Source organism: Marmota flaviventris, chromosome 3 (genome assembly GCF_047511675.1).
Source record: "Marmota flaviventris isolate mMarFla1 chromosome 3, mMarFla1.hap1, whole genome shotgun sequence".
In the NCBI taxonomy this organism is placed as follows: Eukaryota; Metazoa; Chordata; class Mammalia; order Rodentia; family Sciuridae; genus Marmota; species Marmota flaviventris.
Window position 1 is genome coordinate 19,506,091 of NC_092500.1, and position 17,843 is coordinate 19,523,933.

Below are 17,843 nucleotides of genomic sequence, written 5' to 3' on the forward strand. Positions count from 1 at the left end.
GTTGGTTTAAATGATGCTTTTGGAATGGGTTTGAAAGACTTGTTTTTTTTTTTTTTTTTAAGTCTGAAGACATCTAATCTAAATATGGTACCTTCTGTAAGAAAGCATTCTGGGAAATCTGGGAAACAATCAGTGGAGGATCAGCTTGTAAGAGCCTTTGACTTTGAGAAAGAAGATAAAGATCTCAGTGGTTCAGAGGAGGATGTTGCTGAAGGTACTGTATAACTAAAGCTGGACAGTTATGATGTCCTGTGGTTCATTTGTTTTGAATCTACTTTATTTAAAACTAATAAAATTTTGTTAAGCATTTTCATGTGCTTTGTTTCTCCTTTGAATCCTAATACTCCTGTATCAGACTTAAAAAAATTTACATAGCATCTCTTGCCTTTGCCATCATTATTCCCAACTTGTCCATGCTTATTATGTATGTCCAACTTGTCCACTGCTTATTATGTATGACCTTACCCCAGGAAGACTTGAAAGATTGGTCCTATAAAATAGTTCTGAAACTTGATTTAATTTTACCCAACCTGCAGAGAAAGTACTGTTTATATATCTACTTTTAAAATTATATTGGCAAAATGCTTAAAAGACTCACAAATGAAAATTATGTCATTAAAATTTACCAAAGTAGCATACGTAATATCAAAAATATTTTCCTTTTTCGTCAATACAGGAAAGACCCCAGCAATTGATAAGCATGGGAAGAAAAGGCCTTCTGCAGGAATAGTTGAAGATATGGGGTAACATTCAAAATAAGAAAAATTGGCTTTGGTTGTCTGACAAGTATTGTATGTAAAATACTTGGCTGTGATATTTCTTCCAAAATAAGTATGAAAAGTTTATTTTATTTTATTTTTTTCCTGCTGGGGTTGAACTTAGGCACTTGCTAGTCAAAAATGCTCTGACACTGAGTTACATTCCCCATCTCTAAAAGTTTTTTAAGTGTAATTTCTTTACAGGGGTGAAGTACAGAACATGCTGGAAAAATTTGGAGGTATGTTTTTGGAGATTTTCATTTAAAGAAAATTATTTAAAACCACATAGTAATTTGTACAATAGAAAATGTTAATCAGCGACCTACGCAACTATTATTTCTTTGCTCACATTTGGGATTTTGCATAACCAAGTGTGATTTAGTTTCATTAATTTCCTTACTTAACCTTTTTCACCATGTGAGAATGATGCTTTTAGACATGTGTAAGCTTTAATGGAATTTTAGGCGGGGGAAGAATGGGAAAAGTATATACTTCTTTGTAATTTAAGATTGAGTAACACGTGTACATAGTACATATCTATATATCTGTATGTACATCAGTTTTTCATTTACTCTATATTTTAGAACTCTGTGTTCCTTTCTTTTGGGAGGATTATAAATTGAAGGCTCTAAAATAACTATTGTTATTTTTACATTAATAAACTGCAGTTGAAAATGAAAAACAATTTTGCTAGCCATTAAGACATTTATAATCAGATCCAAAATTTTTAAGTTTTTTTTTATGTTAAATATCAGTTACAGGGAAATTTAAGGGAAAATACTCTTTAAAATGAGTCAATATTTGGCTTCTCAGAAGGATTATTCATACAATCAAATCTTTTTTTTTAATATGTGTTTTGTTCGGTGACAGTTCACTGTTTTACAAATGTATTATTTTGGATGCTAAAATTATAAAATATTTATATGTAGTACAGCACCATCATGATTACTGAGTGATAACTGTTTGTGGTAGATCCATAGTATTATTTGAAGTATTAAATTTTATGAATTGCAGTGCTTAGTGGTAAAATGTCTATAAGAAAGCTCCATGAAAGCATTTATTTAAAGTATTCTTAAATGAATTCATCTATTAAACTAAGATTTTTTTTTTCTATCTTTGGTCTTTGTTTCTTTTAATAAAAAATATACTTAATAGTGTCATTAACTATATTTTAACATAATTTTCTTATTTGTTATCCTTTTTTAATTAGGCTTTTTAAAATTAGGTTTATAATAGATTATTTTCATGTGTTTTATATAATGAGTTCTAATAGTGATTCAGCCAAGTGTGTCCTTTTTTAGCTTTTATTAAAATATTTTCTCGTGAGGAAATTGAAGTCTATCCTGTCCTTTGTTTTATTAGCTCTTTTTTTTCTATCACCCCTAAATTTAAAAATTATTTTCACTTAGGAAAATCAGAATTGGGATGAGGCTGGGGAATCCTTTATCCAAAATGCCTGGGACCATAAATGTTTCAGATTTCAGAGTTTCTTGGATTTTGAAATATTTGCACAGACTTACTAGTCTGAAATCTAAAATCCTGAATGCTCAAAAATATAAAACTTTTTGTATATTATGTTGGTATTTTAAATTTAATTTTAAATATCTCTTTAATATTTTAATGAACTTTACCCATAATTATATTTACTTAGATATGTGGGAACAAAATAATTTTCTCCAATATTCAATTTTAATGAATGTTTCTTTCAATAAAGCTGACATTAACAAAGCTCTTCTTGCCAAGAGAAAAAGATTAGAAATGTATACCAAGGCTTCTTTCAAAACCAGTAACCAGAAAATTGAACATGTTTGGAAAACACAGCAGGAGCAAAGGTAAGGTTGCTGGGTTTTTAAGGTCACATTCTTATCACTTAGTATATATTGTACAGTCACTTATGAAAAGTAGTATTATGATCTTCTATTTTTTGGAGAGTCTAGTGAAAATATATTTGGCTTGATTTTTCCTCTAAGCAAGTAGTCCTATAACCTCATGCCTTCATAGAATTGATAACTGCTTCTTAGCAGTGAGTGAACATTACATTTTTTGTTGCTATTTTTAGATATACAATAATAAGAGTGTATTTTGATATGTTTTACATACATGGAATATAACTTCCCATTATTATGGGTGTATATGATGTAGAATTACACTGGTCATGTATTCGTACATGAACACAGGAAAGTTATGTCGGGTGTAAATTACTTTTTTCTCCTTCCAGATAACAAATGAGGTTTTTTAAATTATAAAAATAATGCACATTCACTCCAGAAATATACTAGTTAAGTAAAAGGTAAATATCATAGAAATTATTAGTTATCTTATAGTTAACTATATTTGACAATGTAAGAAGAGGTCAATTTTATATTGTAAATATTTTTTATATTTTCACTGATTTAACTAATCCTTTGTACAAAATCTTTCCTGTGCCAAAATGGAGAAAAAAGTCAAATGACATGTTTCTATTTAGAAATGTTTTAATCTGTTTAACATATCAATATGTACATTCAGTAGGGGAAAATGAAAAATAAACTCTTTGGAGAGCAAATAAATTTTTCTGGAAAATTTATATAAATGATAAAATTTTCAATAGCTAAAGCATGTGAGAGGACTTTGTTTTAGCTTATTAGGAAAAAAATTCTGGAATCAGTATGAATCTAATTTTACTTTTTGGTTTCCTATCAGAATATTTAAGTTGCTTTGATTTCCTTCTTTTTTATGTAGGATAAAAATACACCAACTCAATATTGTCTTGCATGTTTTTTTTTTTCCTATTGGCATGAAGTGTGACAACATTTATTATTATGTTTTACAGACAGAAGCTTAACCAAGAATATTCTCAGCAATTTATGACTCTGTTTCAGCAGTGGGATATAGATTTGCAGAAAGCTGAGGAACAAGAAGAAAAACTAGCTGTTGGTATCATTATTAGCTTTTCAATTAATTTATTATAACCAAGTCTCAAGTATCAGTAGAGAATCTAGCTTTGTATTAGGCCCATTGGAACTAAACCAGATTCCATTTCTCATTATTGGCTGTGTTTTTTAAAGATGCTGAACTGCAAACCACAGAATAGGAATATATTATACTCACAAAAGCCATTAGCCATCTTACATTGGTTGGAATTCTTGATTTTCCAGTGACAAAAATTTGTTAAAGGACAAAAGAAGGATTATTGGATAATATAAATGAAAATCAGTGTAGTTTAGATTCAGGCATACCTGATGGGGATAGGAAAGGGTTGCTTATGTAGTGCAACTTGGGACTATTGCCAAACCTTAGTGGGTTCATCTTGATAGATTTGTTGTTGTTGTTGTTGTTCAATTCTAGACTTACTACAAATTTTTAAAATAATCTCGTAACTGCAGTGGATTGAGATAATCTTTCTCGCTAGCTCTGGCAGAAAGTTCTGGAGGAATATCCTGATTTAGTAGTTCATTCCTGAGCTAATCACTATAGTCAGAATATAGTTTACTCTTAATTTTTTTTCTCTTCTTAATCTGAGATGCTGGAGATTGAACCCTTGGTCAGTACATGCAAGGCAAAGCATTCTGTCACTGAGCTACAGCCCCCACCCAGATAGTTGACTCTTAATGTGTTATAGGAGATAGAAGTCAGCCCTGCTCAAATACTTTGCATTAATTGCTCTTTCAACTTATCCTTTCATTGTTTGTAATTATCAAACATTCCTTAAGAGCTAAGGTATTGACTTGGGAGCTGGTTAACTCAGTTTGGGAAATGTTAAATTTGAAATGCACATGAAATGTCTAAGGAGAGGTTGAATAGGTCACTGGTATATTAGTCTGGAGTTCAGGAGAGAGAGGCTAAAGATACAAAGTTGAGTATTAGTTTAAAGACAGTTTTTAAGCCATGAAAACTAGATGAGATAAAGTCATGATTGTAAATTATAAATTTTACTTGAATGTTTAGTGTTCTGGAAGTAAGGGAGAACCCACAAAGGAAACTCCATTATGTTTGAGCTAATATCTAATGTGTAAACCACTCTACACCAAATAAAGCAAGCTTTTAAAGAAGGAAACAGGATTACTTTTGTTACATGCTGCTTACAGGCCAAATAGGGTGGATTTGGCAATGTGGAAGACCATTGGTGTCCTGGATCAGAATGATTTTGGTAGAAAAGTGAGGGCAAAAATCTGATTAAAATGAGTACAAGACAGAATGGCAAAGAAATAAGATGACCTGAGGAGAAAAATAGGGTGTTTTTTTTGTTGTTGTTGTTGTTGTTCTTTTTGTTTTTAAGATAAGAGAAGTGGCAACATGTCTGTGTATTGACAGGAATAATTTAGAGGGACAAATTTAAAATAACAGAAAGAGGGAAGCATTTGCTGAATTCTTGAGAATGGCTGGGACATGTGAAGAAGTTGGCCTTACGCACAAGGATAGTTCATCCTTCGAAACAAAAGGGAATGCAGAGTATCTTGAGCATAAATTAATGTAGGTGGACAGTTGATATTGTAATGGGAAACTGATAAAGTTCTCTTTAGATTTCTTTTATTTCTTTAATAAGATAATCAGATGGTGAAAGTCTTGCTTCTAGATAGAGTAGCTAGAGAGTTGAATTTTTCAAGGTTGAGGTTTAACCAATTAAGTGTGACAAAGAGTCAGAAAGGGGCAAGGTATATATGTAAAGGAGTAATTATAATAATTGTCCATATAATTTAAGCTGGGAAAGAGGAAAGTTAGGACAACAGGAATAGGAATGACAGTGAAAATAGGTAGAATTAATGGATTTAGTTTCCTGATATATTATTGAACTGTATTACTAAAGAGAGTAAGCTTGAATGTTGAGGTGGTGATCAAATACTGGGATGTGTGGAGAAACAGTTATGCATATGCAGTGTACCTGGACTCTGGAAAAATACAGTTTGAGATCAAATCCTGGTTTGAGCAATTGGTACCTGTGAAACTATGGACAAATTATTTAACTTTAAGTCTTAGTTTCCTCAACTCTAAAGTGACTCATGAGTACCTATCTATCTCACAGGATTAAATGAGTTCATATAAGTTTGAACACAAAGTTAATATATATTTTGTTTGCCATTATCAATACTATAGAAAGGTCCTATCATTGATAAAGGCAAAATCTAGTGTATAAGTATGTAAGTGAATGGCTAAAATAGGGAAGACAAAAATCATTGGTGGAGGATAGGTTAAGGAACTGAAAGACCACCATTATGGAAGATCATCCATGTGGATATTGAAATTACCTAGAATAATACATGTCTTGAGCATTAAGATTTCCTACTCATTGACTGGTAAGATTATTATAATTATTCCATATTAGCAATAAACACAAATGATCTAAACTCTGTCATAATAGTTATTGAAACAAAAACTTAAAACTACCAACTTATGAACTATTCTTTTCAAGTGCAATATGGAATTATTTTTTGCTAAGTTTAAAACTTCAGGGCTGGGGACATATCTCAGAGGTAAAATGTCTGTCTAACTAACATGTGTGAAGCCCTAGGTTTGATCCCTAGCACTGAAAACAAACAAAATAATTTACCAAATTGTTATTACCACAGTTTTTTTCTTTTTATGATTATAGAATATGTTTCGACAACAACAAAAGGTTTTTCAACAATCTAGAATTGTTCAGAATCAGAGACTGAAAACAATTAGACAACTATATGAGCAGTTCATAAAGGTAAATGTTGTACATTTTGTAACAATACAGTCTTAAAAAACAATATACTTATGGAAATAGAAAATAATTCTTTTGTTTCCAAACTTACTGGGAAAGTATTTTGCTAATGCATTTAAAATTTTTACCTTTTCATTTTGAACTCATTTCTGACAAGTGACAATATATATCTTTACTTTAGGATTCTGTTTTATGGTGATTATTCAAGACAGAAATGGTAAATTGGGAATTTTACCTGGAAATATACTTATGTATCAAATCCACATAATTAACATTTAAGTCATTATTCTCTGTTTAACTGTTTCTACATAGTCTTTATTAAATAGAAAAGATCCAATTGAAATTAATATTTATTTTCAGATGTACATATAAGTATGGCATATTTGCTTTTAGAATTTATTGCAGTAATCAAAAATGAATTTATATTCCAACTTCTAAGAGATAGGCAAGATAGCTTAAGAATAAAAATTTGTGGATTGAAATTATTTACTGACAATTGTGCAAGTTGTGATCTAAATAGTAAAATAGTTTTAAAAATGCAAAAGTTACTTTTAAAATTAAAAGCATTTTCACGTAGAGAATTTGCTTTCTCTAATGCTCCCTGAGAATAAAATTTGTTAATTGGTATGAAGGTTTGATAAAACTAGAAAATATTTTTTCTAAATGTTATAATTAAACATTACTACCTAGGATAGGAACTTCAGTATACTCTGACTCCTCCACCTCCTTTATCTTTCACATTCATTTATAACTAGGATCTTGTAATTTTTCTTCATCAGTGGTTCTTTCTTTTAATTCCCACTGTTATTACCTTAGTTCGGGGCCTTATCACTTTTTGGTTTTACCATTAAAACTCTTTAACTGATTTCTCTGTTCTCCAGGCCATCCTTCATAAGTCTTCCATGTTATTTTTCTAAAAAAAAAAAAAAAAAAAATCTCTTTCCTACTGAAAAATCTACATTCCCATTCTACATTCTTAGGTCTTTGAGATCCCTGTCATGACTCTTTTTAAGTTTCATGTACTTTATTACTTCTACCCCTCTACATAATTGCTTTCTCTGAACCCACTCACTGTATGTCCATGCTTTTGCTTATATTCTCCCCCTAGAATACTTTATTTATTGAAATTTTACTTTTTTGCCAAATAAATTGGATTCAATCCCCATTTTCTTTGATATAGCCTGAGTAAGCTACATTTCCATTCCTGTTATAAAGCTTTTGTGTTATTTTTGTTTATATGTTTCTTCTCTTTGGAATAAAGAAGCAACCATGCATTATTTATTTTTAAATTTCTCCACAGCACTTAACATAGTACTTTTTACATAGTAGGCACTAGGATAACTATTGAGTAAATAGTAAAGAGTTAAAATGTAAGTTGTTTTAAGAGTTCATACTATAGATCATTTTTTTCTCTCTAGTGAATTCATGTCACATTGACTATTGGTCATAATTAGTAGGTTATAACCTGATGTTTGAGAAACTTATTAGAAATTTTCAAAATTATGGTATTATACTGATGGTACCTTTCCTTTTTTTCTCCACTTTTACATTAATAGTTCTTTAACCCATTATTTCCAGTAAAGTATACTACTATTGTATCTTCTGAATTTGTATTTGATTCATATCTGATTTATTTTACTTTTTCATACTAGGAATTTTGACCTTCATGTATTACTTAGAATGTATTTTTAGTTGGAATAAATATAATTAACATTATTTTTTTGACAATTTCCCAAGTTTAGAAATTGAGGTAAAAAGTTATGGTCTAAAACTGAAGTAACCTTTTGTGTTTTAGAGCTTGGAGGACTTGGAGAAGAATCATGATAATCTACTTACTGGTACACAAAGTGAACTTAAAAAAGAAATGGCTATGTTGCAAAAAAAAATTATGATGGAAACTGTAAGTCAATATATTTCAAATTGAAAAAATAAGGGTTGGTGTAAGCACTGAAATATTTTATTTGCTGAAATTGTATAACACTTAACTAAAAATTAAACAAATGTTTAATATCTCCTTTCATGAAACAGCAGCAGCAAGAGATGGCAAGTGTTCGAAAGTCTCTTCAGTCCATGTTATTCTGATGACTCTTTGAAGAAAGAACTTGAACCTAAGTAATATGATACAATTATAACATTAGCTAAAAGTCATGTAAGTCTTTAGAGTAGTTCAGAAATTCAAGTTTAAATTAAAACAAGTTTAATCAGTAGCTTATTTAAGTGTAAGTCCTCCCTTCCTGCAAACTTCCAAAAAAATTGCAACAGTTATGTGAAGTACCAGCTATTCCTAAATTATATGTATCAAGCTTTCAGCTCTGAAGTTGTAATTGTGAATTTTTCTATCACTTTTATTAGTATTAATAAAGATACTGAATTTAGATTTAGGCTTCAGTGTATTTGTTAGTCACAAATGTACAAAGTACAAGTATAAAGATTACATTGTTCTTTATTCCTTTTTTTTTTTTTGAGGTCTTGCTCTGTTGCCCAAGCGTGTCTCAAACTCCTGGGTTCATGTGTTCCTTCCCCCTTACCTGAATTAGCTGGGAGTACAGGCCTATGCCACCACATGTGGCTTACATTGTTCTTAAGAAAAAAACCACAAAATCTGTTTTACATATACATTCTTTTCTATATACTATTACATAGCCAATTCTAATGAAAATAAGATTTCAAGAGAAATCTATTCTATTGGCATATAAAGTGTATTAAAAGAATTTAAATTTGTGTCCTAGAATAAATTAAACTGCTAAAATCATTAATATAACGGCAAGATTTATAAATATTAGGTGTTTTTTTGCAAGTGGGGGGGCACTGGGAATTGAACTTGGGAAGTAGACCACTGAGCCACATATACAGCCCTTTTTTGTATTTTATTTAGAAACAGGGTCTCAGTTTCTGAGCACCTTGCTGTTGCTGAGGCTGGCTTTGAACTCACACCCTCTTGCCTCAACCTCCAGAGCCGCTGGGATTACAGGCATGTGACAACCAACCCAGCCTATAAATATTAGGTTTTAAGATTTTAAAAACCTGCATTTGTGAGTGTGTCATTTCCACGAAGACATCAAAATATCAGGTAATTCGGCTTGGTCCACAATTGACACATTTTCTTAGTAATAATTAAGAGTATGTCATTAACATAACTAATTAAGTATATTATGACTTCAAAGATAATTTTACCCGGTATATCTTTTTAGTTTTTAGTTTTAAAAATGTGGAATTGATTTTACATTCATTTCAAACCTGAACAAGTTATTTTTTATACCTTGTCTTTTAAAATACACATTCTTTAAATAGAAAAACTTAAGGAACATTTGTGGGTTTTTTGTTTGTTTTTGTACAGAGGATTGAACCCAAAGGCACTCCCCAGACCATTTTTAAATGCTTATTTTGAGACAGGGTCTCCCTAAGTTGCAGGGGCTATCCTGGAACTCATGATTCTCCTGCCTCAGCCTCCTGAATCTCTGGGATTACAGGCTTATGCCATAGTGCCTGGCTGAAATGCTTGATTTAACAAATATTAAATTGTTTCAACATTTGTTTGAAATAAGTCAGTTAAAACTCTTTTTTTTTCTTGCTGAAATTACTTCCAATGAACCATCCAGGCAAAAAATGATATGTCCATTAGAAGTAAAGGAATGACTTTCTCATGCTTTTCCATTTTAAATTCTAACTTTTGCCTCTATAACCCACCCTTATGTTACTTCTAAGGTCTTTCAGGTTTTTAAAAGCAAGTCTATACAAATTATCGTGTTTTTTTACTGTGATAATTTATACAAAGAAATTAATGCTCCCACCATTAGGAAATATTCGACAATAAGAGGACAGTTTACTTCCAAATTTTTGAGTGTGTGGTGCTGGGGACTGAACCCAGGACCCCATCCATGCTAAGCATGCATTCTTCCACTGAGTGATACCCTAACCTAGAATATAAATATTAAGTACTATTCAAACTTCTAAGAAGGTCTTTATTTGAGAAGTTCTACCAATAGTTATGGAGGCAAAATAAGTATCTCCAGAATGTTTTCTATGTACTTAATTCATAGAAGTATATTTTAGGGAATATAAATTTCCACTGTTCATTTTTAAAATGTTTGTTTCTTGGCTAGATATAGTAATCTTTGTTATTTTTTTCTGATTATTTCGTCATACAGCAATATGGCCTATGTAACTCTATAAAATTAGAAATAGGGTCAAATGAGAGTCTGAAGATTTGGATCATCAAAGATCTTGATGATAGTTCTAGTATTTATAAAAGCAATCTAAATCTTTTCAACTAAGAATAGAAAGAGAAGAATCAGAGCCCAAAGTACTTAGTGGTTGAATAACTGATACTTATTTTGTCCCCTTATTACCTTAAATGAGTTATGTGTACTTGAAGTAACTGGCTAATATTCTATAGAAGGATGTTTTTGCCATGTTTTTATAAGTTACTAATTTTCTTACATATCAGCTGTTTTAGTTGCTGTTTTTTGTCTTTCATAAAAGGGAATGTTTAATGTCTTTTTCATGGCAATGAAATTTTAACCCATAATATCAAGAAGTTACCCTCAATATAAGGATTCACATGTTTTTCTGAACTAGTACCACAAAATCTTTTACTAAATACAGATTATTAATTCCCATGGCCCTTTTAAATTCTAGTTGGTACTTTTCGTTTTATAGCAGTAATTAACATAGTTTTTGAAAAATGGCTAGCATAAATTTTTTTATACTATCAAACTCAGTTACACTATTATAAGCCATGCATTTATAATTATGAGTTATCAGTTTTTAGCAAAGAAGGCCATTATGTTCAGGATGGCTAAAGTTTAAGTTCTGAATTTTTATGTAATTCTTTGGCAATGAAAATCCCAAGTGTCTGATAAATATTTTGTAGACACAAAGAGATTGCTGTTTAGAACTACCTATGTTCAGTTTTTCATTATTTTGTCTTGTTTCTAATTTGCAGACTATATTACTGATAATACCTTTGATCAAAAATGTTGATGAGACATAATGAGGACTTCATTACTGAAATCATTATAATGGAATCTATAGGATTTATCTATTAAATTCAAATATAACCTTATTGGATAGTATACTAGCCTCCTGCACAGGGGGATTTCCTTCACACATAGGTTTCCCCTAACTGCTTCTCCTCTTTTCCTTGGGCTATTTAGTCAGTCAATATGCTTGTGAACCTGTTCAGGTGCTTGATGATATGAAATCTTGAAGATATGTAGATGAAGGTGTCTTGAAATTTGAAGGCACAAAGCACCAAAGTATATCATCATATCAAATGAAGAAATGACCTTTGGAAGCAAAAAAAGAAAATATAAAATGGATTATGGCCTATGTTTTCTGAATTTACAGACATTTTTCTGTCCCTTCCCACCCAACCTCAAATATTCTTAACATAAAATTCTTAACTCTGAAAATATTACTTTTTATTACTTTTTAGAGTAGTTTAGCATATTTCATATTTGGACCTTATTATTATACTCTTCTGGAATATACAAGGTATTTCAATTATAGAAGCTGAGGGTAAGAGGGGTAAGAGGACTGAAGTATAAAAGCTCAAAAGTAACAGAAGCCAAGTCTTCTGACTCCACATTCTTTCAACTTTTTGCTATGCAATAAGGCCACACATTTTCTAGAAGGGGCTGTCAGTCATTGTAATGAACTATTCAGATACATATTTTATTCCTTTAAGGCTAGTTATAAGAACATAAAAGATCCGGGCAAGCATGGTGGCACATGCCTATAATCCCAACAGCTGGAGAGGCTGACAGGATTGCGAGTTCAAAGCGAGCCTCAGTAAAGGCAAGGCAAGCAATTCAATGAGACCCTGACTCTAAGTAAATACAAAATAGGGCTGGAGATGTGGCTCCCATGGCGAGTGCCCCTGAATGCAATCACTGGTATCCACCTCCAAAGGTATTATCAGTAATATAGTCTGTAAAAAAGGAATATAAAAAGACACAACAGGGAAAGACACCCTGTTGAGGGGAGGCATATACAAAATTGTCTTCTATTCAAAATGAAAAGAGGAAGGTTTCCAAAGATTTTCCTGGAGATTAGTCAAAAGCTTTCCTTCAAACAATGAAGCCTAGGAGAAAAAGAAGCCTCATAGCTGTGCCTTTGGAGAGGGATTATCACCCATGAGAAAATATCTCTGTCATTTACTTGAAAAGCTCCATCAGATCCTTTTCTATCTGAAGCAGGAAGCTTTTCCTCAGGGATGCCACAAAACACATACTTTGTTTGGCACCCATTGTGTATGTGTGTATTATCTTCTGAGTAATGTTTTTTTTTTTTTTTTTTGTGGTGCTGGGGATAGAACCCAGGGCCTTATGCATGCAAGGCAAGCACTCTTATCAACTGAGCTATATCCCCAGCCCTCTTCTGTATAATGTTTTAAAGAAAAGTTGAATTTGACTTCCTCAGTTTACCAGCCTACATTATTGGTATAAATCAGGCCAACTATTCATTACAAAACAGGTGCTTGAATTTTTAACGCCTGATATTTTAATTTTGTTAATTCCATTTTATAATACATATCCAAGTACATCAAAAAAATTAAAGGAAAGTACTCTGATTTTCAGACACTTATATATATATATATGTACATATTATATATATACATATATATATATATATACATATTATACCTTTTATTTTTTTACTTATTTTTATGTGGTGCTAGGATCAAATCCAGGGCCTCACACGTGCTAGGCCAGTGCTCTACTGCTGAGCCACAACCCCAGCCCCACTTTTTAGTATATTGACTGCAAATTTTCATTGCCCAAGAGGATTAGGTATTATATCTCACCGCTGGGACAATAAAAGACTTTTAAATGAACTATGCATGAATATTGTTAATTTAATCCAGATAAAGTATAATACTATATAACCTAGGGAAGTATCATCAAATGTATACCAGTGGTCTATACACAACAGATAACAGATTTTTTAAATGCCTAAATTTAACAACAGGAGAGATCATTTGAATTATCAAAAGATTTATTTAGAGCTTTTAAAAAATACATATCAATATGTTTATATATCATGAACAATTTGGTAAAGGCTGGTGAGATCCAGAAATAGGAAAAAATATATCAAGACTATTGACTATTCAAAACCACTATTAGTTGAAGACCAACTGTAAACATATATCTCAAGAACAGAAAAATGTAATGTTCCTTTTATCCAACTTTGTGATTGTTACTCGGAATGACTTTCTTTTCCTTGGATGACTAAAGTGTCTTTCTTAAACACCATATTCTGCATTTTATAATAATTTTTGAGTAGAAAAATATGTATATCCACATGCCTTTCTTGAGCAAGCATATCATTAGAATTTAATCCTTGCTTGATGATTCAATCATCATGATTAAAACAAATTATACTATCATCAAGGGCCGTATAGATACACAGAGTTGCCTACCTTTAATATAAAATGGGTCTCAGAATCCTGAACTTCCTAGTGACATCTATTGTTGTATCCTCAATATTAGTAGACGATTTCTGATGCAGCTAAGTATCCACCTTTGCTAGTACTAACCCCATCTAATTAGCTTGTTACTTTCTGTAAGCTGGGAATAATTTTAATAAGCTTAAGGAAAGTCAGAAAGTCCTTTGGTTAGAGTGAAGTGGTTTTTGACATTTCTGTTCTAGTTTGTGGGGGTAGAGGGGGAAAGATATAATAAATGATTGTGTTTCCAAGGACCTGGATTGTTAGAAGCTTGATCTTTGGATACACTGGCTATTTCTATACAATATAAAATGGTTCACAACTTAAAAGAAGTAATTTTCATATTCAGAAACATTGTATAGACTAAATATTGAGGCAACTGATAGTTAAATGTCTCCTAAACATGTTGTGCTTTGACATCTGTTAAAAAATAAATAGCAGAAAAGTACTTACCATTGCTATCCATAGAACAACATATTCATCTACAAAATTATTAAAGTACTGGTCTAAAAACAAAAGACCTGGCCCAACAAAGACAGTGTCTTGAAGATACAGTTCACTTTTGGTCATGTGAGCTATCTACAAGAAAGTAAACAAAATAATTTTACTATTAAATTTTAAATGTTTTAGCTCTAATTTTCAGGAGAAATTAGTTTTAATTCACTATTAAGACAGATTATTTAGTCTTATATTCAGTATGGGAATCCTTATCTACACCTCTCAAATTCATAACCAGGTAGCTTATTAAAGTTAAGTTTCTTGATATCAGAAAGTTTTAATAGATAATTACAACTAAATAATTAAAAGAACTGAATATAATATTAAGTCATAATGCAGTTTTTCTTGTAGCACAAACAGCTACTTACTGTGATACTGAGTCTACACGAAAAACTTAATGCATTGTATGAAATAGTTTCCAGTTTTGCATTTGAGAACTAAGTATAATAGTTACACTAAGAATTATAAAAGAACTTCTTACCACTAATTTTTGTGCAACTTTAGCAAAGACACACCCAAACATTAGGGTATACAGACAAGGATGCTTTTCAAAAACATTAGTTGCTGACTTTTTATAGATCATTATTGCCAGTATAATAATTAGTCCTATGTGGAGTCCAGGTGACAAGACACTCGTGCCCTAAGGGATAAAGCAGAAAATCAATGTCACATTTTAACACTGGATTTATTACAATTCAAACATTTTCTGAACATCTATTATGTGCAAAGAACTAGAGACTTAAAGAAGAGATTATGTTGTTGTATGGCTTAAAGAAGTATACACACCTTAGGTATGCTGACTTCAAACTTCCACAAAATCCTAGCGCTATACAGATGTGAAACAGTGCAAAAGACATTTGATTCCAGTTTTATATATGCGCATTTTAAACCAATAATTACCTAAAAATTAACACTGTGATTTATTCTGTATCAACTTTTACTGTGTCAAAGACCATCAATACTTCAACTGTCAACATTTTTGTGTCAGTGCTTAAAAAAAGAGCTTACATAGCTAAATGAATTATATAATTTGCTTTCAACTGTCTACATTTTTGTGACAATGCTGAAAAAAAGCTTATTCTGCCAATTCTACAAAATATTTCAATCACTGACAATACTCTGCCCTGGTTTCTCTCCACATCAACACCTTCTCACTCCCCTTTATTTTGCATTCAGACTGCAAATGTCTTTTTATATAAAATGATATAATCCAGGCCAGTAAATTTTTATCCATGTATATCAGGATTCTCTCAGCACTACTTATCCTAAACAAAATACTAAAATAAATTTAATGTTAAAGTTTACTAAATCTATAACTACCAATTTAAAAATGTTCACTAAAATAGCCTTATGCTTATTTATTAAATTCACATATTTTAAGTTAGAAATTACTATAAAATAACAGTAATAACACTATAAGTACTATAAAATTACATATGTAAAATACTGTATGGTAATAAATTATAAAACTTTTGACTAATAGCATTGTATCTGTTTATATAATGTTCTTAGGTTTTATTCCAGAAAAAAAATCTGCCAGAAACTGAAAAATCACCAGTTTCTGAATTTGAAATTAACTACCTTCCTAGCTTGTGTTGACTTCTTAAGTTCTTGTCCAGACAGTTAATAATTATTTTTTAATAAAATATCCTCTAAAGTGAATGTTGATCCTCACAAATCTTATTTTCTTCAGTGGAACTTTTGTTCCAGCTAGTGCTCTATTTTATTATCCATCAAGCAACATTTATTCCTAAGCACCTTCTGTACAGTACTGCACCAACATCAACTAACAAAATACCTCAAGAAATGAGAGTTTTTTTCCCAAATAGGTCAGAGTTTACATAGCTAAATGAATTATATAATATGCTTTTGATATATATATATATATATACACACACACACACACATACACATACATATATGATTCAAAAAAGTTGATTAAGTTGATTTTGTATTATGGGGACTCCTTTGAAATTGTCTTAAGAGACAACTTATAAGTCATTTAAAAGAATAAGACTTTTTTAAAACTAAAAATGCTACTATATCTCATGTTTATTACTCTTTTTTATTAGTCCTTCCAAAATAACTTTTACTGTTTTCCAAAGATCAAATCCACTCTAAAAGAACAGAATTTTTGAATTATAGAACCAAAGGAATTAAAGGGTATGTGCAATCCCTAAAAAGTCCTTATAATGTTTTACTGTAAGACGGCATCACTGGAATAAACATTTATCTTCCTACGTTCAACTACTTTTAAGTTGATAATACTAATACACCTAGGTATCATGTTTGTTTAAAAAAAAAACTTGGAAAGAATGCTCTTTCCAATTTAAAAGTAGTGAAGTTGGGCATGGTGGTACATGCCTGTAATTGCAGTGACTTGGGAGGCTTAGGCAAGAAGATCACAAGTTCAAGGCCAGCCTGGGCAACTTAGTGATACTCTGTCTCAAAATAAAAGATAAAAAGGCTTGGGATATAGCTCAATGGGAAAGTGCCCCAGGTTCAATCCTCAATACTGAAACAAACAAAAAAAGTATTAAAGACTTTAAAAAAATATATGAATAAATAAAAAATTATCGCATGAGCAAGTGTAAAGAACATAAAACACAAGGTGTGTGTACCTCCTTGAAAATTGAGGTTAAAATTTTTCCCTTAAAAAATATTAGGATAGGTCTTTTAAATATTTTCAGTGGCATTTCAATAAAATATATGAGTAATAAATTGCCCCACTGTATAACCTTTGACCTTTGATAGCTTTCCTGTCAATTCAGTCAGGAACTTCTTCCCTACTCCTCTTCTCCTCTACTAGTTCAAGGCACAAATTGCAAAAAAACAAATGGAAACTCTTGATTATGTACAATAATGAAAATAATTAAATGAAGTCAGAAAAGTCTATGCAAAGCAAGCTTGTGGAAAGAGGAAAAATGCTTCATTATAAATCTACATAGTTTTTTTTTTTAATTTTTTTTAGTTGTAGGTGGACACAATACCTTTGTTTTGTTTATTTTTTTTTAATGTGGTGCTGAGGATGGAACCAGTGCCTCACACTGAGCCACAACCCCAGCCCCACGTCTACATAGTTTTTAAAATGTTTTTGTGCTGTGTTTCTACAATAAATTCTTTAAGATATTTAGTTTCCTTCTCCATTCTCGAGCTTTGACATATTTTCATGTCTCTTGGTAGCTGGTGATAAGAAAAAAAAAGTTATCATAAATTAATAGTGATGATGAAATTAGGGCCTTACTGCTATAGTGGATCCATTCTTGCCAACACCACCATGGAAGATAACATGGAAATAATTTGAACAGGAAAATATTGCTCCACCAACTATTCCGAGAACTGGAAAGATCTTCAATTTTATTTCTAGAATGGGTATCTTTAGGGGTAAAGAAAAGAAAGAAATCATTAAGAAAACAGAATTTTCTTCCTATTAGATAGTAAAGAAACATTATGATAGGTCCTGAATAATAAG

The 17,843-nt window shown here is 31.1% G+C and overlaps 2 protein-coding genes across 5 annotated transcripts in view; one reads left to right on the forward strand and one right to left on the reverse strand.

Moving 5' to 3' along the window:
- Positions 1-8,505, forward strand: Sycp3 (synaptonemal complex protein 3). Its single transcript, XM_027946619.3, has 8 exons — positions 1-214; positions 677-743; positions 963-997; positions 2,473-2,590; positions 3,571-3,670; positions 6,328-6,426; positions 8,219-8,323; positions 8,452-8,505. The coding sequence occupies exons 1-8, from the start codon at positions 25-27 to the stop codon at positions 8,503-8,505; spliced, it is 768 nt and encodes a 255-aa protein (XP_027802420.2). The 5' UTR covers positions 1-24.
- Positions 6,142-17,843, reverse strand: part of Chpt1 (choline phosphotransferase 1) — a 35,302-nt gene continuing 23,600 nt past the window's right edge. Inside the window, exons 5-9 of one of the 4 annotated variants that reach the window (XM_071609594.1) lie at positions 17,616-17,747; positions 14,853-15,011; positions 14,327-14,452; positions 11,601-11,711; positions 6,142-7,336 (exon numbers count right to left, since the gene is read on the reverse strand). In XM_071609594.1, the coding sequence (XP_071465695.1) occupies positions 7,313-7,336; positions 11,601-11,711; positions 14,327-14,452; positions 14,853-15,011; positions 17,616-17,747 (552 nt within the window). In that variant the 3' untranslated portion in view covers positions 6,142-7,312. Of the gene's footprint in view, positions 7,337-8,358; positions 8,532-11,484; positions 11,712-14,326; positions 14,453-14,852; positions 15,012-17,615; positions 17,748-17,843 lie in introns of those variants that run through there. The other 3 variants (XR_003584335.2, XR_003584336.2, XM_027946441.2) reach the window with 3 other exon arrangements.

Bases quoted from the DNA above. Each gene is read 5' to 3' on its own strand.
- Sycp3 (XM_027946619.3), top strand. From the start codon at position 25: ATGGGTTTGAAAGACTTGTTTTTTTTTTTTTTTTTAAGTCTGAAGACA. The intron at 215-676 runs GTACTGTATAAC...TCGTCAATACAG, and splicing joins AGAGGAGGATGTTGCTGAAG to GAAAGACCCCAGCAATTGAT. The intron at 6,427-8,218 runs GTAAATGTTGTA...TTTGTGTTTTAG, and splicing joins TATATGAGCAGTTCATAAAG to AGCTTGGAGGACTTGGAGAA.